Here is a 22,913-nt window from a genome sequence, read left to right on the forward strand (position 1 = left end):
GGTCAGGTAAGGGGGAAAATATTATCAAAATATATGAAAGGAACTTTTTTTTTTCATTTTTTGAGACAGGGTTTCCCTGTGGCTTTGGAGCCTGTCCTGGAACTAGCTCTGTAGACCAGGCTGGTCTCGAACTCACAGAGATCCGCCTGTCTCTGCCTCCCGAGTACTGGGATTAAAGGCGTGCGCCACCATCGCCCGGCTGAAAGGAAATTTTTTGAAATAAAGAAACATTGAAGGGCATCTAGGTTGTTTCCAGGTTCTGGCTATTACAAACAATGCTGCTATGAACATAGTAGAGCATATACTTTTGTTGTATGATAAGGCCTCTCTTGGGTATATTCCCAAGAGTGGTATTGCTGGGTCCAGGGGTAAGTTGATCCCGAATTTCCTGAGAAACCGCCACACTGCTTTCCAAAGTGGTTACACAAGTTTGCATTCCCACCAGCAATGGATGAGTGTACCCCTTTCTCCACAACCTCTCCAGCAAAGGCTATCATTGGTGTTTTTGATTTTAGCCATTCTGACAGGTGTATCTTAAAGTTGTCTTGATTTGCATTTCCCTGATCGCTAAGGAAGCTGAACATGACCTTAAGTGTCTTTTGGCCATTTGAACTTCTTCTGTTGAGAATTCTCTGTTTAGCTCAGAAACAAAAAATTATAAAGATAATGTAACAATTAAAAGAAAAAGAGGTGTGATACACACTTTTAATCCCAGCACTCAGGAGGCAGAAGGGGGGGGGAGGGGGAATATCTGTGAGTTCAAGGCCAACCTTTCTGGTCTGCTGAGTGAGTTCCAGGACAGCCAGAGAAACTCTATCTCAAAAACAAAAACAAGCTGGGCGGTGGTGGCGCACGCCTTTAATCCCAGCACTTGGGAGGCAGAGGCAGGCGGATCTTTGTGAGTTCGAGATCAGCCTGGTCTACAAGAGCTAGTTCCAGGTCAGGCTCCAAAACCACAGAGAAACCCTGTCTCAAAAAACTTAAAACAAAACAAAACAAAACAAAAACAAAACAAAACAACAACCAAGCCAAACTAAACAACAAACTAAAACCCAAAGCAAACAAAACCTCCTTTAGTGCTGCCTGGAGATTACAGGCAGAGGGCAGGCCCGCTCTCTCTCAGAATCTCAGCATTTCAAAGAGCTTGGACCATAGGGTGTCTACACTGCCTCCAAGAGGGAGCCCTGGCTGATAGCAGAGCCTTGAGACAGGCCAACTCTTCTGAGGAGTCTCTGGACCCACCACTGAGGCTGTGCCATTCTCAAACCGGCCTGTCGCACACAGAGGGTTACCTTCAGCTTTTTCTCTTTCTCCTGCACCACTGCCCGGATGATGCTGAGGGAGGTGGAGGTGAAGCTTAGCATGAGCAGCAGAGGAAGCTGGTACTGGATGGCGATGAGGAAGGGGTCAGAGATGTACGGTGGGAACGGGAACCTCTTGGTGATTACGCTGAGCTTCTGGAACAGCTGGTGCGCAGAGGCGTTGGCATGGTAATGCATGATGGCTTTGTCTACAGCATGTTGCACTGCCAGGAAGCCCTCACGGATGTACCCTGAGTCCAAAAACAGAGGAACGCTGTGTCATGGCGCTGCTCACTAGAGAGGGATGCACTTTGAACAGACAGGACTTTTCTGGGTCCACAGAGGTAGGGCCAAGGAGGCAAAGGGTAACTGATACCCCACTCTGCGGACCACTAATAGCATCCGACACCATTCAGAGATTCCCAGGGAAAAGAGAATGTTTGCCACATATTGCCACATATCACAGTAGAGGTGATACTTCTACTTCATAACTAATATATCCCACACATAATCACAAACATGATTATAGTTTAAAAATAGCTTAATATGGGACTAGGGAGACAGTTTAGTAGGTGAGAGCACTTGTTACATAAGCGTGAGAACCTGAGCCGGGCAGTGGTGGCACGCGATTTTAATCCCAGTAAGGGAGGCAGAGGCAAGTGGATCTCTGTTAGTTTGAGGTCAGCCTGGTCTACAAGAGCTAGTTCCAGGACAAGCTTCAAAGCTACAGAGAAACTCTGTCCTGAAACCTCCCCCCGTCCACAAAAAAGAGAATCTGGGTTTGGATCCCCAGAACTCTCATAAAAGCCTACCATGTACATGTGAACTGTACGGGGAAAGGGCCAGCCAAAGAAACCACCCCCCACCCCCCCGCCCTAAAACCAGAACCAGTGAAAGAAACACACTTTAGCCCTGAAGCCAGAACCAAAGAAATACACCTGATTCTGAAACCAGAGTCAAAGATACACACTTGGCCCTAGAACCAGAGCCAGTGAAAGAAATATGCCCTGGTCCCAAAACAAGAGCCAGAAAGGCTAGAAAGGGCCAGTGAAAGAAACCCAGTTTGTCTCTGAAACCAGAGCCAAATCTGCCCCTGAAAACCAACCAGATCTGAGCTCAAGGGACTGAAATCTGACCAAGTCCCACTCTGAAAATCTCCCTGGAAAAACTCCACCCCTAAGAAGTCCTATATAAGCCCTGTGGTTGTTCAGTTTGTGGCTGCCCCTTTTCCACCCTGGCAGAGGCAGACACTCTCCTGAATCCTTCCCTCCGGGTAAATCTCTTGAATGAGGGTGGGTGAAGACCTTTTGTCTGAGCTGAGAGGGAGTGAGAGGAGCAGGGCTGTGTAGTCGCAGACTTTCACTGGGGAAGCCCTTCCCCTAGCAGAGCAGAGCTGTTATGCTGTTATGCTCCAGAGCTTTGTAACAACTCCAATGGGGAAGCTCTCTCCTGCTGGAGCAGAGCTGTTACATTGGGGAAACCCTCCCTAGAGCAGGGCTGTCAGCTGCTATGCTTACTGTGACCTGTACTATTTCCTGGCTCCCAACTGCCAGAATATTCTCCCACCTGAGCTGTAACACTCAGTATTCCCTGGCCCCCGACTACCAGAATACTTCTCTCCCTGAGCTGTAGCACTAGGATTCCTTGGCTCCCGACTGCCAGGATCCCTTTCCATCCCAGCCGCAAAGCTTACACTAACCACGCCCATGGCACAGGTTACCAAGTGCTGCCATTCTTCTGTCTCTGGTTTTGTGACTGTAATGTCACTGATAAGTGTCAAGGCCAGTGCTGGTGCAGCAATAATTCTCATCATTACAAGGACACTTCACAGCAGCGAATGCTGTCCTCATTGGAGAGACAGACAGGCCCAGGAAGCCACAGAGCTGGTGAGGGGTTCAGGTGACATGGGACACCATAAACTTTGTCTTCGAAGTCAAACTTAGTCACCACTACAGTATGGTTTTCCCCACATATAACTGCCTGCTACTTGCTGGCGCATTGTTTCCTCAGGAGACTATCAAGTGATGCAGCCATTTTTTATCACTACAACTTTGTGGGGACTTGACGGTCTAAGCAATGGTTCTTCATGGTCCGCAGCTACTCTGTTGGGGTCACACGTCTGATATCTCGAATATCAGATATATACACTGTGATTCATTAACAGTAGCAAAATTACAGTTATGAGTAGCAATGAAGTAATTTTATGGTTGGGGTCACTACATGAGGAACTGTATTAAAGGGATGCAGCACAAGGAAGGTTGAGAACCACTGGTCTAAGGCATGAAGCCATCACTCTGTAATCTAATATACCACTTTCCCACTGGAGGAATGTTGTGGGTTATCTTGTTCTTTCAGAGTATTTTGGGCACAGCCTTTCATTTAATTTTTTTTTTTAAAATGAGAATGGGGTATTTGGGAGATATATGTTTATGTACCAGGTACATGCCTGGTCAACTGAAACAGGAGTTACATAAGGTTGTTAGCTGCCATGTGGGTACTGGGAATCAAATATGGGTCTTCTGGAAGAACAGTCAGCGCTCTTAACTTTAGCCATCTCCTCACCCTTGGGGACATATACTTATCAGGATGCCGTTAGTGAGTCTGAGGCATGGACATCTGGGACAAAAGTGAGATTAGAACTGACCTGCCCGGCACCAATGTTGTAACCTTCCTACCTACTTCTGCGGCTTTTACAAACTCCTAAACAACTCAGGGAAGTCTTTCAAGGGTTTGAACAACCACGTCTGGCTGACATTTTCCCTTTCTCAACTGCTGAAGATATTTTTCCGAGTCTTCTATTAGTGATTGGGCTTTTTCTTCTGGGGGCAATTTTTTGAGTTTGCACTCATTGATATCTGTCAGCCTTTCCTCTAAGATTTAATTTTTTACTTTTTAAAAAATTTTTTTCTTAAAGATTACTTTATGTATTTGGATGTTTTGCCTGCACGCCTGTCTGTGCATCACATGATTGCTCGGTATCTGCAGAGGCCAGAGGACATGGGATTCCCTGACACTGGAGCTACAGTTATCAGACATCATGTGGGTGCTGGGTATTCACCCAGGGCTTTCACCTCTGAGCCATCTCTTTAGCCCCAGGCTTTTGTTTTGTTTTTGAGAGAGGATCTCTTAGTTGTCCTGGAACTTACTATGTAGATCAAGCTGACCCCCGACTCAGAAATCTGCTTGTCTCTGCCTCCCAAGTACTGGGATCCGAGGTGTGTACCACCATCCCTGGTTTAAAGAGATATTTTCTACTGCTTTCAGGAAACAAGACAGAAACAAACAAACAAGACAGGCTTGAGGAGCTACACGGTAGCATCTGTCAGCCAGCGTGTCCAGCTGGTTGACATGGCAACTGATGTGGTAGCTGGCTGCAGCTTCTCCTGAGCTCCAGGTCTACTCACTGGTGTAGAACCTCTCTCACTCTATCGCTCCTTGTTCATTTTAGTTCATTTTCCAGATTTAAGACCCCAACCCAGACTGTTAGTCTCAGGATGGGTCCTAGAACCAGTGAGAGGTGTCTCTAAATGCTGCTCGTTAGATGCCTCCTGCCTGCCAGGTGTACATTCTGAGTCCTGTTCCCCAGAGAGACCTGCAGAAGACAGTGTTCTCCAGAACTTCTGGACATCTGCCAGTCTTGGTCGGACTGAGCTATTTTTCACCCTGGATCATCGGTCCGAGCCACCTCTTACCTCTCTCTAGCTGGGGTCCAAGACGTTCCTGTGCTTCAGAACAGACAGACCTATGAACAACAGAAAGCTCCACCACACAGACCACAGTATGCATAGACAGGGAACTGGAATAATCAACATGAACTTCTATGCAAGTTACTGAGTTAAATCAAGAACCTGCAGCCTTTCAAAATGTTATAAAATCAAACACAGAGAAGGCCAGGGAAGGGATACAAAAAAACAAGCCTGAAAAGTTGGTTAAAATGAGGCTTTTAAAAACCGGAGCGACAGCTGGGTGGTGGTGGCACATGCCTTAATTCCAGCACATGGGAGGCAGAGGCAGGGGGATCTCTGTGAGTTCGAGGCCAGCCTGGTCTATAGAGTGAGTTCCAGGACAGCCAAGGCTACCTAGAGAAACCCTGTCTTGAAAAACACAAGACACAAAAACCCGAGTGATAAATGTTTCACTCAAGGACCCATGTCTTCTGAAGTAGGGGCGGGATGCTACTCTTTCTAAGGCTTAGACTTAACCTTTAGGAGCCAGCTTTATTGAATGTTTTTCCCTTCACAATTGAGAAGTTTATAAAAATAATTTCCTGGCTGGGCAGCGGTGATACGTGCCTTTAATCCCAGCATTCAGGAGGCAGCGGCAGGCGGATCTCTGTGAGTTCAAAGCCAGCCTGGCCTACAGAGTGAGCTCCCGGATAACCAGGGCTACATGGAGAAACCCCGTCTCACCACCCCAACCCCCCAATTTTTTTCTGTAGAGAAGGTGAGGTGGTTTGGACTCCTTAGAGTGATCAGGAGTTAGCAACCTGGGGTTAGAACTATGGTCCCTAAGTGTCTCTCACCTGGCTCACCGCCATCAGGTGATGATGGTTCCCTTGGCCCCGGGCTTGGGAAAAGTGGGAAAAGAGAAGTGGTGTGCCAGCCTTCATTCTCTCTTAGGAAAACATTTCCTGTTTGCGTCCACATGTAATTTCTTCGCGTGTAACTGAAGCGTAGGTGGTATTTTACCTGTGAAAACAGAAGAGAAAATCAACCATTCTGAAGGATTCATCTGGAAGAGTAGAGCCAGAGTGCCCCGAGGGTGTGTTTCCTCACTAGGATGGTGTCACCAGGAGCTTATCATGCCCTGCCCTGCAATTACCCCAACTGCCTCAAAACATCAGAGGGAGACATTCTTTATTTTTTTTTCTCTTTTCAAGACAGGATTTCTCAGTAGCTACAGAGCCAGTCTTGGAACTCACTCAGTAGACCAGGCTGGCCTCGAACTCAAAGAGATCCACCTGTCTCTGCCTCCCAAGTGCTGGGATTAAAGGCCTGTGCCACTACCTACATTCTTTTTTTTTTCATGATTTATTTATTTTTATTTAATGTTCACTGGGTTTTGCCTGCATGTATGTCTGCGTGAGGGTGTTGCGTCCCCTGGAACTGTAGTTGTAAGTTGTCATGTGGGTGCTGGGAATTCAACCTGCGTCCCCCAGAAGAGCAGCCAGTGCTCTTACTGCTGAGCTCTCTCTCTCCAGCCCCAGAGGCAGTTATTCCTCCCAGCAGGGACACAGGGATACACAAGGTACTTATGCGACGTTGTAGCCACTTCTCTTCCGTTACTCAGCAACATGAATACTTTTTTTTTTCTTTTTTAGACAGGGTCTCACTGTGTATCTCTGGCTGGCCTAGAACTTGCTATGTAGACCAGGATGGTCTTGAACTCATGAGATCCATCTGCCTCTGTCTCTCAAGTGCTGGACTTAAAGGCATGCACAACCATGCCCAGCAATATCACATTTTCAATGGCCGGGCACCACCATCGTGTGAGAGAGTTGCTCAGTTTTGTTTTCCTGAGGCAGAGTTTCTCTGTGTAGCCTTGGCTGCCCTACAACCTGCTTTGTAGACCAGGCTGGCCTCAAACTGACATAGATCCACCTTCCTCTGCCTCCCGAGTGCTGGGGTTAAAGGCCAAGCCACCACCGCCCCATCAATTTGCTCAGTTCTAAAACCATCTAGAAAGCAAAGAGCTTCCTTCATTTTTTTAAAGCTATATTTAAGGCCAAAACACCCATTTTCTTCCTTATCCTAGTTGGTTTTTATCCGAAGAGGCCCAGAGACCTTTTATAAAATGCAAAAGTTAAGTGACTGCCCATGGGCTGGTAGATTTTTAAAAACTGTCCTGGACTTATAGGTTAACATCACCAAGCTCCCTCAGACGGACTGAGTACTATAGTTCCCAGGGACAGCTTAAGGTTGACTCTTAGGCAGGGGGCAGTTGAGGAAAAGCATCCTTATTTGCAAGCGTAGTGAGTAGTGAGGGGGAAATGAGGCTCAGCACAGTGTGTGTGTGTGTGTGTGTGTGTGTGTGTGTGTGTGTGTGTGTAGGGGAATCAAAGCGTGTGGAGGGGAATCAAAGCCTCACCGCCAGCGGCAGAGGGTCCTTGCTGTGGTTGAAGGTGTGCTCAAATACCACAGCTGCCAGCACGTTGGAGGAGCAGTTGTCGTACCGAATGTAGTCCTCAAAGTCCTTCTCAGAGGAAAAGCCATGCACTGTGGACAAAGCAGCAAACCACACATTGCCTAATCATCCCTGCTCCTTGAGAAGCCTGGGAAGGCCAGGACACTTCAGATAAAAGATAGCACACTGACAAGGCTGTCAAAAGCTGTGGGAACCCTCAAGACTAGAGTGGCTTTTGTCTTGGCAGAGATTTAGGCTGCTGTGGACAGTAGAACTGCTCAGTCAGAGAAGCCCTGGGTAGCACTTAGTCTTCCTACTGCAGTCTGAATCAGGCTGGAATACCAGGCCGGCAGCAGGGCCAAGTCACAGAAACCTGTAACAAAACAGGGCCAGAGGCTGCAGTCTTTGGCAACAGCCCCACTCACTCCCCCAATCACGGCAAGTCTTATTTTATTCATTTATTTATTGTTTTTTAAAAAATATTTATTTATTTATTATGTATATAATACTCTGTCTGTGTGTATGCCGGTAGGCCAGAAGAGGGCACCAGACCTCATTACAGATGGTTGTGAGCCACCATGTGGTTGCTGGGAATTGAACTCAGGACCTTTGGAAGAGCAGGCAATGCCCCATTTATTTATTGTTTAAGACAGGGTTTCTCTGTGTAACTCTGACTGTCCTAGAACTTACTCTGTAGACCAGACTGGCCTTGAACTCACAGATCCACTTGCCTCTGCCTTCCAAGTGCTGGATTTGAAGGCATGCGCCACCATGACCAGCATGGCAAGCTTTAAAAATTGGAGTTGCTCAAATGACCTTGTCCCCTGACCCTCCTTTTAAGTACAGAGCTTTGTTGTAATCCTTTGGTGGGGTGAAACAAGCTATAGGCAGTCTATGCCAACAGGAAGAGGGAAAGAGACAATAGCTTTATCTTGAAAGCAAAGATACAGAAAAGAAGGCTAGCACACATTACCCGGGTGGCTCCACAGGCCTCCTGTGACTTAATTCAGAGCTGTCCCCTGAAACCCACCCCAGGAAGGTTGTTGGTACCATGTACTCAAACTGTGCTCTGCTCTCTCAGAATTAAACGGCTTTTCTGGACTGGGCCCACCCAGCTGCTCGCTATCACTAGGTGCGACTGTGGAGCCAGATATGACCAACACTAACTACCACACGTTTCTTCATTGGTCCCCCTCAGCATTGGACAGAGGGGAGGCCGGGCTCTTGAGCCTCACTGTGTACTGAGATAAGGTAGTCCAGGGATTAATAAAGGTATTTAGCCAACATGATGAGTTTCTGAGTGTGGACTCAGCTTTTTCTGTGCCCTGGAGGAGGCAACACTGTCACAAAGACCCAAAACACAAGCCCCTCCCAGGTCTCACCTTTCATGCTGATCACTAGCTCCCTTTGCACGGTCTCCGTGATGGTCCTGGCAGCATCACTGTGGGAAGGGATGTAGGCGAGCTCCCAGTTCCCACCAGGAGGATGGAATGTGAAGAACAGGGGCAGCTGCTGGATGGACTGGCCCGGGTAAACTGTGGCATTGGGCACATTCTCTGACTGGATTTTCAAGCGTAGCCAAATCAGGATCCCGGAAAACAGGAGGGGCAGGAAGAGTTCCAAGACTGTCACTAGAACTTTCCGCTTCTACAAGAGAAACGACCACCCTGTGGACTGCAGCAAATGTTCCGTCCTTGAAGCTTTCCCTGGGCATCCAATGGATGATGGCCACCCTTCCTCGGGCCTGGACTCACCTTCAGAGTATAGTTCTTCCAGAGTAGGAGCGCCAGCTGCCGCAGCACTGCCATCTTCCTGCAGGCACAGGGCCAACACCAACCAAAGGCTCAAAGATGGAAAACTAAAGTGCCATGGAAACACAGACCAATCACCTTGGGAATTGCTACAAGCTCTTTTCCTCCGTATTTTCTCACCTTCCTTTCTGCCACCTTAATCCCAAACACTCCCTTGGAAGGAAGCATGCCATCCTGATGCTCCAGACCCACCATATCCAGAGACAATGCACATGCTTTGGGGCAACTGCCATCTTTTTCAACAACATGCTTTACTAATTCTATTTATTCACTTTTGTGTGTATGCGTGTGTGCACATCCAAGTGCCATGGTGTATGTGTGGAGGTCAGAGGACAACTTGTCAGAGTCTGTTCTCTCTTCCACCATGCAAGGCTGGAGGATCAAACTCAGGTCCTCAGGCTTGGAGCCAAACTGCTCTCCCCACTGGGCTCTTGCCCACCCAACAATGAGCTTTTTATGTGCTCTCCACTGCTGCTGTGCTTTATCATTGTTCCAATGCCTTGGTTACCATGCATGTCCCATCTAATCACAAAATAATGCCTTTTCCTTAACCAATGTAGAATCAGTAAAAGGAAATTCAAGGCTGGAGAGGGGGTTTAGCAGGTAGAAGTGCTTGCAGCCAAGCTTGGCACCGGGTTACTGGGACACAGGTAAAGGTGGAAGGCGAGAACTGAGTCCCACACATATACCATGCCATGTGTGTACACAGACACTAAATTAATCAACTAAAAAGAAAACTCAACTTGGTGTCCTGGTACAGGTAGTTTTTAGGACTTGAGAGGACTGTGAGGAGGAAGAGAAAAGCAGAGGCCTAGGACTGGGGCCTTCAGTGGCTTTGCTGACCCAGGAGCCCAATGGCTCAAGAGTTGTGTAAGTCAGTCATTCTCTCGTGAATCTAAGGCCAGTTTTTCCTATTGCTATTAGAAATACTGGAGCCCAGGGTTTCACTGCGCATGGCCCCTCTCTCTCTCACACCCCCCTTATGAGACAGGGTCTTGCTCTGTAGCTCAGGCTGGTCTCACTAGGTAGCCCCAGACTGCTGTTGACTCATAGTGATTCTCTGTCTCAGTCTCCTGACAGAATTATAGACACATGCCATCATACCAGACATAAGAAATTCATCCTAAAAGTACTTCTCCTACATTAAACATAAATCTAACATAATTCTGGTGCCCACAACCAGAGGAAAAGTCTACAGAGAGTTCATCAAACACAGGCGACAGCAGAAACAACATTTATGAAGGTTGTCAACTTAAGACAAATTTTACTGCATTTCAGCTACCAGAAGCAGAGACATTGAGCTGCTAACCTGGAAAACTAGGTGGTCCGAGTAAGCTCAGGTAAGGCTGGCAACACCCAGTCAGGAGAATCCCATTCAGCAACTGAAGGCAAGGAGGTCCAGATGTGAAGACCCACAGGAAGGGAAGGAAGGGAGCAGCAGGGCTCCTGAGAGCTGCAAGCAGAGAGAAGCACTTCCCAGCTCAAGTCTCCAAGTGGGGAAAAGCCTTGGTGACTCACAGTGGGGACTTTAGTTCAGTTAATGAGCTCATGGGCATGGCTAATACTAACCAAACACCAACTCTTAGTCAGATGAGGGCAAAACAGGGTATATTGATAATTCATGAGTCACTCATTAATGATCAAAAGCTAACATGCTTCTAAAATGAATAGCTGCAGACTATAAACTATATGGGATAAAGAGGTTTTTTGTTTGTTTTAAAGAAACCCTAGCTGGACAGTGGTGGCACACACCTTTAATCCCAGAACTCAGGAGGCAGAGGCAGGTGGATCTCTATGAGTTCCAGAACAGCCAAGGTTACACAGAGAAACCCTGTCTCAAAACAAACAAACCCCCCAAAACTAAAACCAAGAAAAAAAAATCCTTATTTTTACTTTTACAGTTAAAATATTTCCATAAAGATCTTTCCAGGGCTGGAGAGATGGCTTGGAGGCTAAGACTGCATGCTGCTCTTGGAGAGGTCAAATTCGATCCCCAGCATGTACTCTGGACTCCAGTACAGGGATTCAGTACCCGGGGCCTCTGTGGGCACCGGTACTCTAGTGCACATACCCTCACAGATACACACACACATAATTTAAAAAAGAGAGGGAAATCTAAAAAAAAAAACCTTTATTTTAAAAACTAAAAATCTGGCCGGGCGATGGTGGCACACGCCTTTAATCCCAGCACTTGGGAGGCAGAGACAGGCGGATCTCTGTGAGTTCCGCCTCACAGAGAGGGAGCACGAGCTCAGAAGGAGAGGGAGCACGAGCAAGGAACTCAGGACCACGAGGGGTGCACCCACACACTGAGACAATGGGGATGTTCTATTGGGATCTCACCAAGGCCAGCTGGCCTAGGACTGAAAAAGCATGGGATAAATCCGGACTAGCTGAACATAGCGGACAATGAGGAATACTGAGAATTCAAGAACAATTGCAGTGGGTTTTGGATCCTACTGCACGTACTGGTTTTGTGGGAGCCTAGGCAGTTTGGATGCTCACCGTACGAGACCTGGATAGAGGTGGGCAGTCCTTGGGCTTCCCACAGGTCAGGGAACCCTGATTGCTCTTCGAGCAGATGAGGGAGGGGGACTTGATCGGGGGAGGGGGAGGGAAATGGGAAGCGGTTGCGGGGACGAGGCAGAAATCCTTAATAAATAAATAAATTTAAATAAAAAAAAAAAAGCCACAGAGAAACCCTGTCTCAAAAAACCAAAAAAAAAAAAAAAAAAACAAAACACCTAAAAATCTTACCTTTTTAAAACAGATATTAAATGGCACTAAATATCTTGCCTTAAAACATAAATTCAAAATTCATGCATTAAAGGTAGTATAGAAATTTCACAAATTAATTTAAAATGGAATTGTTTTCGAGACAGAGTCCTGCAGTTAGCTAAGGTTGGCCTCAGAATAGTGGTATCAGTCTCCTGACTGAGACATGAGCTACCATACCCACTTTAAAAATGTGACTTTTAATGACAAAAAAAACCTATAACCACCAACCATCAAAACCTAAACAACAGCAAGTAAAACCTCCTATCAACAATGTCTTAAAAACAGTTATGATGACTGATAAAGGAGCAGCAATTTAATGACATTCGTTAAGGCCCGCGGTGACTTTTTAATTTTTAACGTTAACACATTTTTAGTTATTTATCCTGTGTGTGTGTGTGTTGTTTGTGGGTGTAGGTCAGAAGACAACTTAGGGGAACAATTCTTTCCTTTTATGCCAGCTCTAGAGATCAAACTCAGGCCACAGTGTTTAACAGCAGCGCCTTTCCCCGCTGAGAATTTCACCACCCCAGATTTGTGTTTATGAAAGGTTTTCATAACAGTCCATCTGGAAGGGAGAACAGATGGCTCTGGTCAAAGCTAATCCAGACCAGCAGCTGGCTTAACCTAGATGAACTTTCTCCCTCCACCAGAGAAGAATATGGAAAGGTCACAGTTCAGAAAGGTTTTGGAGCTCACTATGGGCTTAATCCCACGCCCTGTATAAACTCAGCGTGATGGCAAAAGCCTGTATGATCAAAAGCTCAAATTCAATCTCCTCCACCAGACAGTAAGTACAAGGCCAGCATGAGCTACATCCGACCTCGTTTCAAAAAGGAAATAAAATGATCTTCTGGTTAAAGAAGTAGATGGTTAGCCGGGCGGTGGAGGCGCACACCATTAATCCTAGCACTCAGGAGGCAGAGGCGGGCAGATCTCTGTGAGTTCGAGGCCAGCTTGGTCTACAAGAGCTAGTTCCAGGGCAGGCTCCAAAGCTAGAGAAACCCTGTCTTGAAAAACAAAAACAAAAAACAACAACAATAACAATAAAGTTTTATTTTTTGGCTATTGTTCAAGAATATATAACACTCTCTTGCTTATTCCCACTCCTTTCAGGCCCAGAGCAGCAAAGGCCACACAGTTTAGACACCTAGGCAAACTGCAGAGGCAGCACTAGAAACTGACCTTAGTCCCAGGCAAGGCTGGCTGAAGGTGTTGCTCCAAGGTTACAGGTGAAGTGGCCTGGCGGCAGCAGTGCTACACACACAACTCTGGGGTGGAGCCAGTGGGTCCCCAGAGAGAAGCAGTAGCCCTAGGGAGCAGGAATGATGAGATCTCGAGGGACATCTGGAGGAACCTGGGGCTCACAGGCATGACTCTCTGGCACCTTTGGGTAGATGAAGGATGTTTAAGTTTAATTTGAAAAACAACCACAAAACAGCTACCAAGTTAGAAAGTAAGAGAGCAAAATGTGTTCTGAGGATGTTTATCAGGGACTAGGGAGCACAGATCAGTGGCTAGCACTTGCCTGACACTCACCGGACACACCAAACAGGACAGTGCTAAAACAGACCAGCTGGATAACGGAGAGATGCAGATTTACACACATATCCACAGCTGTGCCTGGCACTTTATGCTGATGGCCTCCTAATGTGGTCAGGGTTCCTAGTATTATCATCCTTCACAGACCGAGACCAAAAGGAAGTACTGGCCAAGACCAAACTGCAAGTAAGCTGTGTCAGCACTTGAACCTCAGCCTGTCTTGACAGCCTCGAAATCTGAGCTCTTAGGCCCTGCATGCCTCTATCCTTTATACACAGGATATACACCGTGTATATGTTACATATTTATATATAAAGTATATATATCTTTTATATTCTAGTCACAGTGAGCATCCTTCTAACATCTTCATCTCTTGCTCCTAGAATGCAGCATTAGTCAGCCCACCACCTCTTTAGTGCCTTAATTTGTTCCCATTCCCCTCAATACCCTGCTTACTGCTTTGCCCTTGCTAAGCCTTATCTGAAGTCTCAGTGAAGGCTATATTCACACTTGTGCATGTTCTGTTTGAGCAAAGGCATTTAAAGGAGGAGATCCTGGAATTACAAAATCTGGAACACTTTCTGGTTACGAAAGCCAGTGCACACAAGAGAAGGAAGTTAAAGTTCCTCAACGCACTTAACACTTGAGTGGCACTGAAGATACTCAGAAGTGGTGATGGCTGAGAGCTGAGCCTAACCTCAGGGGAGGAAACGACTGCCAGCTACTCTAAGGCAAACACCAAGAGCTGGTCACTTTAGCCTCCCCACCCCCTGCAAGAATCCTCTAAGAAGGTCCCACTGAAGGGGGTTCAGCCTGATCCTGAGGAAACAACGAGAAAGAAAAGGCAGCCCCCACCCTGGCAAAGGCTTGTTTGCTTCCAGTTAAAATATCAAACATTGCACAAGGCAATGAGTATTTCAATGTTTGTATTAAAGTGGACAATCAAATGGTTATGTATAAAGCAAGTGCTGATTTCTGAGAACTCTGCTGGCAGATCGTAGGAGTCCTGTAAAATGGTCTTTCTCACAATTGCTCTTGCTTAGGGACTATGGGTTGTGACAGTCCATGCGCACTATGGTGCCTCTAATCAGCAGCATCTAGAAGAGTCTCAGCCAGTGCCAGGGGTAAAACTAGTGCCTCATTCGCACCAGGCAAGAACTCTACCACTGGGCTGGAGAGATGGCTCAGTGGTTAAGAGCACTGACTGCTCTTCCAGAGGTCCTGAGTTCAATTCCCAGCAACCACATGGTGGCTCACAACCATCTGTAATGAGATCTGGCACCCTCTTCTGATATGTGGGCATACATGGAGGCAGAATGTTGTATACTTAATAAATAAATCTTTAAAAAAAAAAAAGAACTCTACCACTGCCGGGCGGTGGTGGCGCACGCCTTTATTCCCAGCACTTGGGAGGCAGAGGCAGGCGGATCTCTGTGAGTTCGAGACCAGCCTGGTCTACAAGAGCTAGTTCCAGGACAGGCTCCAAACCCACAGAGAAACCCTGTCTCGGAAAAAAAAAAAAAAGAACTCTACCACTAAGCCACCATGGCAGCTACACTGAACCCTATCATCTGGTTTTGTTGTTCCACATAAATATCTGCAAACATGGAGTAGAGCAGGGCCAGTGCTTCGGAGAGGGCGCTAAGGGGCCTTCGAAACCAGTAAATCACAACAGGGACCTGGTATCAAGCAGAAAACCCTTTGCGCCATGTGTCTGTCATGTCCCCAGCACTGGTGCATCTCCCTCCATGAAGTCACGGGCCTCGAGAAGAAAGAAACCCTAATAACGCCACAAATAGGCCACTGAGGTTGCTCAGAGAAAGCGGATGACCATGGTGCTTCATATGCTACACAGGTGTGTGACACAGAGGTGTCCTGGTGGGCAGCGCTGGCCACACTTCATGTTCTTCCTTCAACTTGAGGAATTGCTTTGCCCTACTTGAGATGCTTTTAGGAAAGCATTTTATTACCAGATCTAGAGAATTTCCAGCAGTCAGCCAGGACTGTATGTGTGTGTACATAGAGAGTGTTGACAGACTCTGTGGCTTTTTAAGACACACAAAGCAGAAAACATTTATTCATTCAACAAACATTTGCCAAATGATTACTGTGATGTGTATTTGTACAACATGCTAAGGATTTACTAATGGACACATAATGTTCTTACAGTTTATAGTCTGTAATACTTCTCTCTCTTGTTAACTGTTGAAATTAAATTAAGCTAAGGCAGGTAAGTTAGGGTTTCTGTTGCTGTGAAGAGACACCATGACTATGGCAACTCATAACAAAACACATTTAATTGGGGCTGGTTTTCAGTTCAGAGGTTTAGACCATTCCATCATGGTGGCACAGACATGGTGCTGGAGAAGAAGCCAAGAATTCCACATCTGGACCAGCAGGTAGAAGACATAGTGACCCACTGGGCCTGGCTTGAGCTTCTGAAACCTCAAAGTACACCCACTTCCTCCAGCAAGGCCAACCTATTCCATTAAGGCCACATGTCCTAATCCTTTCAAATAATGCCACTCCCTATAAGCCATTTTCATTTAGACCACCAGAGATAATATCACACAATCCTGGAGAAGACAGGAATTAATTGTACGTATGTTGACAGATGGAGGGCTAGGTGACCATGGTGCTCTGGATGCTTCATCCTGAGGAATTACTGGAGGATCCCGGAGAAATGGAAGGATATTGGTGGAAGAGTTACCCTGAAACTGAACATGAGCCTGACAGTAGCAAACAAGGAGACACAGATGAAAACAGACCCCAAGGCTTAAATTCTTAAAATTAAAAAAAAAATTCTTTTCAAAGACAGGGTCTGTTTAGTATGTAATTCTGGTTGTTATAACTCAGTCTGTAGACCAAGCTGGCCTCAAATTCACAGAGATCCACCTGCTTCTGCCTTCCAAGTGCCAGCATTAAACCATGTGCTACCATGCCTAACGTACACAAAGCTTTGGATTCTGTCCCAAGAAAGCATTGACGGGCACATGTATGTATGTGAGCTAAAGCATACATAGCTCACGTCTGCTCTGACTCTGTTCAGTCTTTCTCTGAGGCTATTTAAACACTGGCAAAAGTCAAAGGCAATGGATTCTACAGATGGAAACCGCATCATGAGTAAAAGGGAGAAGAAGAGGCACATTTTTAGGATACGGCCCTCATCTGTGAAGCTCACCAGCTGTTTTCTAGTCGGGTGAACAAGGCAGTACATGGCAGTGGAGGGGTAGTGAGCAATTTCCTTGTATTCCCTAAAATAAGAAAAAAGCTTCATGAATATTTAATACATGACGGACTCTGGTTTTGTCAGTTGTGAGGCAGTGGCTGTGGGTCCTGATAGTGAGCCCGTTACATGGGTGGTGGTGGGGCCTCTCTCAGGAGTTTATTTAAGCATCTCAGACATAAAGTGTATATGTTTCAAGATATCATTTTTAAAATTTATTATCTATATGGCACTCTGCCTCCATATATGCCTGTAGGCCAGAAACGGGCACCAGATCTCATTACATATGGTTGTGAGCCACCATGTGGTTGGTTACTAGGAATTGAACTCAGGACCTCTGAAAGAGCAGCAAGTGCTCATAACCTCTCAGTTATCTCTCTAGCCTTCAAGATATCATTTTTTTTTTTTAAAAAAAAAGGGTATCATGGTTGTGGTTTTTAAAAAGAGGGCCAGAGAAATGGCACAGTATATAAAGGCTCTTGCTCTAACCCTGGTGACCTGCCCAATCCTTAGACAAGAAAGATGAAATCAACTCTCATAAGTTGTCTGTCCTTTGATCTTCCCGCACGTATACACATATGTGCACACATACACACAAAGAATGTAATAAACATTTAACAGAGACTACCCAAAGGTTTCCAAAGTTTTGTAGTTATCCGGGAAGTGTCGACAGGCACCTCCAGGGTTCACTGGTTAGCGTGGGACTTACTGGGGAATTATGGAGGTCTTTGACGAGATTTCAATCTTAGATACCTTTAAAAATTTTAAATAACAAGTAAGTGCAACAATGAATGAAACTGCCTAAGTGAGGGGAGGGCAGAAAGATGGTTCAGCAATGAAGAGTACTGCTTGCTCTTGCAGAGGACCAGGTTCAGATCCCAGCACCCATGGGACAGCTCACAATGTTCTGTAATGCAATGTTCTCTAGTTCTAGGGGGTCTGATGTCTGCTGCTGGCTTCTGTGGGCACCAGGTCTACATATAGTGCACATACAAACATTCATACGTATAAAATAAAAATAAATATTTAAAAAAGAAATAAACAGGCTGAGGAGATGTTATTGGGTAAACGGCCTGTTATGTAAGCAGAAGAACCTGAGTTCAGACCCAGCACCTACGTGAAAAGCTGGGCATGAGAATGTGTGTCTGCAACCCCAGCACTGAAATGGGAGCCAGGGCAGGAGGGGGTGCAGGGACAGGAAACTGCTGGAGCTTTCTAGGCAGCCAATCCAGCCAAATTAATGTGCTCCAGGTTCAATGAAAGAGCCTGTCTCAAAAAATAAGGTGGAGAGCAACAGAGGAAGATATGTCTGGCCTGTGCACGCACACGCACACACACACACACACACACACCCTATGGATATACCCTCCTTGAAAAAAACCCTCTCCCTCAGAAAATCCCCACACACAAACCTGTCCCTTCAAGGAAAAGATGACAAGATATGAGAATCATAACTATCAAACAATTCATGCTAAGAATAGAAATCTAGTGAGCATGAATGTCTGAATACAGATGTGCCGTGGTTTGGATCTTGTGTGTCCCCTGAAGGCTCATATGTTAAAAGCTGAGTTCCAAGCCTGATACTATTGGCAGAAACTTTAATAGGTGGGGCCTGGCAGGAGGTCTACATCACCGGAACATCTGTGAGAACTCTTTCTGGACACAACCATGTGTGCAGCTTTCATTTGCCACGTTATTCCCCACCATGGTGTGCAGCCTTACTATAGGCCGCAAGGCTATGGCCAATTATCATGGGCTGAAACCTCTAAAACTATGAGCCAAAGCAAGTCTTTTTCAAAAAAGCTGCCTCAAGAATTTGTAATAGCAATAAAAAGTTGATAAGCATAAGACAGTTCACAATCACATGATATTGCCACAGCTGCTGTATGAGTGCCACATATAAAGGTAAATACCACAAAATATTCAAGACCAGAATTTGCATCTTTCCTTTTACCTGTAAACATGCACCAACCCAAATCTGCCCAGAGCATTTGTGTGGCAGGTAAATGAGCTCAGACCCAGAAGCACAGCATCTGTGCCTACACAAGGTTTATCATGCTCACATAAGCTCAACAAGACCTGGTTCCTGAAATGAACAGACCAAGAACAAGCATGTTCACGCACTAGGACATGAGTTTCACTTCAGTGATCTGAGTCTGATCTCATGGCTTTTCCTGTACAAGGCATGTTTATACTATACTTTTTGTTCTGTTACTATATTGGAAATGTTTTCATCATGTTAACTTTACCTTTATCTCTTTGCTTTTTTATTTTTTGAGACACGATTTCTCTGTGTAGCCCTGGCTGTCCTGGAACTTGTTCTATAGACCAGGCTGGCCTCAAACTCAAAGATCCACCTGCCTCTGCCTCTCAAGTGCTGGGATTAAAGGCGTGCACCACCACTGCCTGGCCTCACCTTGTATCTCTCTAAAAAGTCCACATTCAGCTATAATTCTGGATTCACTTGTTAGGATTTATTATTTGACTCTCTCTATATATGGACACTCTCAAATTCTTTTCTATATAGCAGTACACAAGGAAAAGTGTATGGGGATGATTTGCTTACACAGTGGTCCTTATGCAAATGAGGTGATCATGGCCTACAAAGCTGTGTCTTAGAGCTCTAGGAAGCCAAGTCTGAGACTGGGTGATTCGTTCTGCAGGCCCAGGTAGAGAGAGGACTGTACTTTCTGGAACAAACACTCACCATTATCTGGTCTATCCAGAGCTGGTGGCAGTGGTCTCCCTAGAAGAGGAAGCTCTTGGTGAGAACTGACAGGGTATATTTTAGGACAAATATGTGGCCTAAAGAAAGTTCTCTGAAGAGAATTCCACAAAGCTTATACTGTTGCTTGCTTTCCTGCCTGATTCCCATGCTGCAGCCTTGGTTTCGTTCCCCGGTTAGCTAGCTTTTCTGCCTTTTTAGGCATGGGAAACGAGGTAATGAAGCAACAGGAGTCCCCAGAGAGGTAACCATGGATCTTCCGTAACAAGCAAAGCAGCAAGGAGAGCATTATGGTATCTGTGAAGGTGACCACGACCTGCTGACTCCAGGCCTTGTGCCATTCAAGGGGAATGGGCATCAATTCATGGATGGGCCCCACGCCCTTCTCTCCACACCCAGAATGGGCCTTCAGCACTTCACCCAACATATTGCTCCACCTGGTGAAACCCTACCGTTTCCTGGCCTACTCCGATGTCAGGCCCTCTGTAATGCTGTCTCTGGAAAGCAGGAGCTCATCATCTTAGTTGCAAAGCAGAATCTTCTAGGGCTGTTTTCTGACAGACACTGAAGCTGAGGCTCACCCATGAAGACTGTGGGCTCTGGTCTGAGCAGTTCTAACACGCAGCCTTGGTTCAGATCTCCTGCTCCTAATTGAAACCACCCCGCTGGACACCTGTGGCACCTATTCTGGATGTGCCATGTGCCACCCACCTCGTCCTTTAATAAAAATACATTATTATTTGTGCTGTGGCAGGGGGATGCTTGCACTATGGTGTCTGTATGGAGGTCAAGGACAACTTGAAGAAGTTGGTTCTCCCAGTCTGCCAGTTGGGTCGTAGGGATCTAACTCAACCTATCAGATGGGACTGTCAAATGCTTTTTACCACTGGTCCAAAACTGTTTCTGCTTTTTGCCAGAGTTTTTTTGTTTTTTGTTTTTTTTGTAAATCAGTGCCATTCTAAGATCTCTATGACCAGGGACAATCCCTAGTGACTCAGAATCATGCCTGGAGCCTGGCCCATTTTAAGAGCGATAGGCATACCTAAGAGTTCTAGAATGTAGCTCTAGACAGACTCAGTAGCAAAAAAGCCTCCTGCCAACTGCCAGAAGCAGGGCTGGAGGAGAAACCATAGACTCCATAAAGGCCAAATTAAGCCTTTCCAGTTAAGACTAAGTCAAATAGTTTCCATGAGACTACCTGGTCAATGTAATATGGAAAGCTAGCGACTTGTCATGCTCCAAAAGGCTGCTCGCTCAGATTGGGGGTACAGCATCTTAGAGGAAGATGTTCTGTTTGCAAGGGCTCAATTGGAACCAATGTGCATGAGGGAGATTCCCATGGCATCCATTTTTATTCACTTTTCCTCTCCCTTCCCCCTTCACTTCTCATGAGGCAAGTTTTCTAAAATGGTTTCAGTCTTTTCAAGCTTAATAACGGCAACACCAAAACTTTCAGAACGAAATAAGGCTGCTTAGGAGACAAGGATGGAATTCATTTCCTTAAACTCTGCCTGGGTCTCCCTCCACATTGTTACTAAGGAGCCAACATCACTCATTCTGGAACATTTCCCCGAGGGCTCCTGATGTGCAAACACTAAGTCCCTAAACCAGGATTCAAGAACCTTCCGGGCCTGGAGACAAGGGGACAGACAGAAATACCTTCTAAGACAAGGCCCAGAAGGGCCACACACAGGGAAAGCAGGGTCTCTCAAGCATGCAGCACCAGGGAACACCTGCCCTGGACCCAGGCTCCGAAGGCGACCCTAGCCCTCAGGTGCTGGTTGAAGTCCGGAGCACCAGCCCTGAGACACCTGACCCTAGGCACAGTGCTGCAGGAACATAGCCCACACCCATGATTCCCCCTTCCCTGTCTTGTCCTGCACACTGGGGGCTTCGCCAACTTCAACCCCTATGGAAGCACCCCTTGAACCCTACGCTGAAGTTCGTGAAAATAAAGAGGGTGGAGCTTGAAGGACTCTGATTCAGGAGGAATCTCATCCCGCACCAGTACTGGCTGGGTGCGCCGGGAGCACTCCATCTGCCAGCTACCCCGTAGCCAAGAACGCACCGGAGGGCGGCGGCTGTCTGTCCATTTGCTGGGCCCGCATAAAACGACCCTGGTTGTCTGAGCAGGTTCCTGCGCGCCCAGCGGTCCTGCTATAGCGGGGACACACCCAGTCTCGCCGCCGCCGCGAAAGCGACACCTGCGGCAACACACACGGACGGTCCGGGAGCCGGCGGGGACCTGGAGGCCCCGGGCTGGGGGCTGCCCGCAGGCAAAGCGGAGACAAGGGCAAGGATGAGCAAACTCACACGCCGGCGCTAGCACGCGAGGGGACCGGTCCTAGTGGCACTCACCGACCCCCAGCGCCAGAGTGGCGGCGCTCGGCGCGGCTCTCTCGACAGGTTCCCTCCCTTAGATTCCCGGTTCCGCTCCAGCCTCGCAGGGGCGGCTGCGGCCGGCGCTGACAGCTGAGGCCGCCCCGCAGGGAGGAAGCACCGGAGACCGGCGCGGGTGGGAGAACGCACCAGGAAGCTCCAGCTCCTCTAGGGGGCGCGGCTGATCGCGCGTGCGCAGTGGGCCGCCCCTGCAGGTGCCCGGGGTTTGCTCCCGGCCGGCTTAGCCTCGCCTAAGCTCCGGCTTCAGCGTCTGCGCAGAGCCCCGCACATGTTGCCCGGCTCTGACAGAGGGCTCTCCGCGTCGCGCGCGCGTGCACCCGCTCCTAGGTCAACATTCCGGACCGTGCGTCTGCGCAGTACTCCACGGAGGGCGCACCTCCTGCAGGCGCGTGCGCGAGTGCGGGTGGGGTGGGGCGGGGCCGTACTGCGCGTGCGTGATGGGTTGCCCCTGCGGGTTTTGGGCCTCACTCCGGCGACTGAGGTTGCGGCGCCGCCTGGTCCATGTCCAGCAGAGGGCGTTAGTCTGGGGTTCTGCTTCGTCGACTGAGCGTGCGGTGCCAGGGGACAGAGGCCTGAAGCTTGTCTCAGCACAAATGTGTTTCAAAGCAACTGAGGCTGGAATATTAAGTAGTTCACTTTCGCGGCGGGTTTTTTTTTTTTTTTTTGGTTTTTTGAGACAGGGTTTCTCTGTGGCTTTGGAGCCTGTCCTGGAACTAGCTCTTGTAGACCAGGGTGGCCTCGAACTCACAGAGATCCGCCTGTCTCTGCCTCCCAAGTGCTGGGATTAAAGGCATGCGCCACCACTGCCCGGCTCGCGGCGGGTTTTACTATTTCAAGTTCCTCTTTCTCCCCAGGGCTCTCGCTCCATCACACTCCAGTCACCAAGGGAACATGCTACTTTCCCGCTCCTGCCTGAGCAGAAGAAACCCAAGCCCTGGGGAGGTTAGGTTGAGGAACCTTCCAGCGGCGACAGCGGGCATCCAGTAAAGCGAGAGTCACGACCCAGCCCA

The 22,913-nt window shown here is 47.4% G+C and overlaps 1 protein-coding gene across 6 annotated transcripts in view; it reads right to left on the reverse strand.

The window, feature by feature from the left end:
* Positions 1 to 22,278, reverse strand: part of Abca3 (ATP binding cassette subfamily A member 3) — a 59,050-nt gene extending 36,772 nt beyond the window's left edge. The window contains exons 1-9 of one of the 6 annotated variants that reach the window (XM_041676104.1): positions 22,033 to 22,278; positions 19,486 to 19,524; positions 13,196 to 13,397; positions 10,545 to 10,688; positions 9,179 to 9,282; positions 8,807 to 9,071; positions 7,389 to 7,516; positions 5,824 to 5,989; positions 1,293 to 1,552 (exon numbers count right to left, since the gene is read on the reverse strand). In XM_041676104.1, the coding sequence (XP_041532038.1) occupies positions 1,293 to 1,552; positions 5,824 to 5,989; positions 7,389 to 7,516; positions 8,807 to 9,071; positions 9,179 to 9,232 (873 nt within the window). In that variant the 5' untranslated portion in view covers positions 9,233 to 9,282; positions 10,545 to 10,688; positions 13,196 to 13,397; positions 19,486 to 19,524; positions 22,033 to 22,278. Of the gene's footprint in view, positions 1 to 1,292; positions 1,553 to 5,823; positions 5,990 to 7,388; positions 7,517 to 8,806; positions 9,072 to 9,178; positions 9,283 to 10,544; positions 10,689 to 13,195; positions 13,398 to 19,485; positions 19,525 to 21,861 lie in introns of all 6 variants that reach the window. The other 5 variants (XM_041676102.1, XM_041676103.1, XM_041676106.1 and 2 more) reach the window with 5 other exon arrangements.
* Positions 22,279 to 22,913: the final 635 nt, after the last annotated feature.

This window comes from Microtus oregoni, unplaced genomic scaffold, assembly GCF_018167655.1.
Source record: "Microtus oregoni isolate MIOR12 unplaced genomic scaffold, Mior012 000027F_ref0000203, whole genome shotgun sequence".
In the NCBI taxonomy this organism is placed as follows: Eukaryota; Metazoa; Chordata; class Mammalia; order Rodentia; family Cricetidae; genus Microtus; species Microtus oregoni.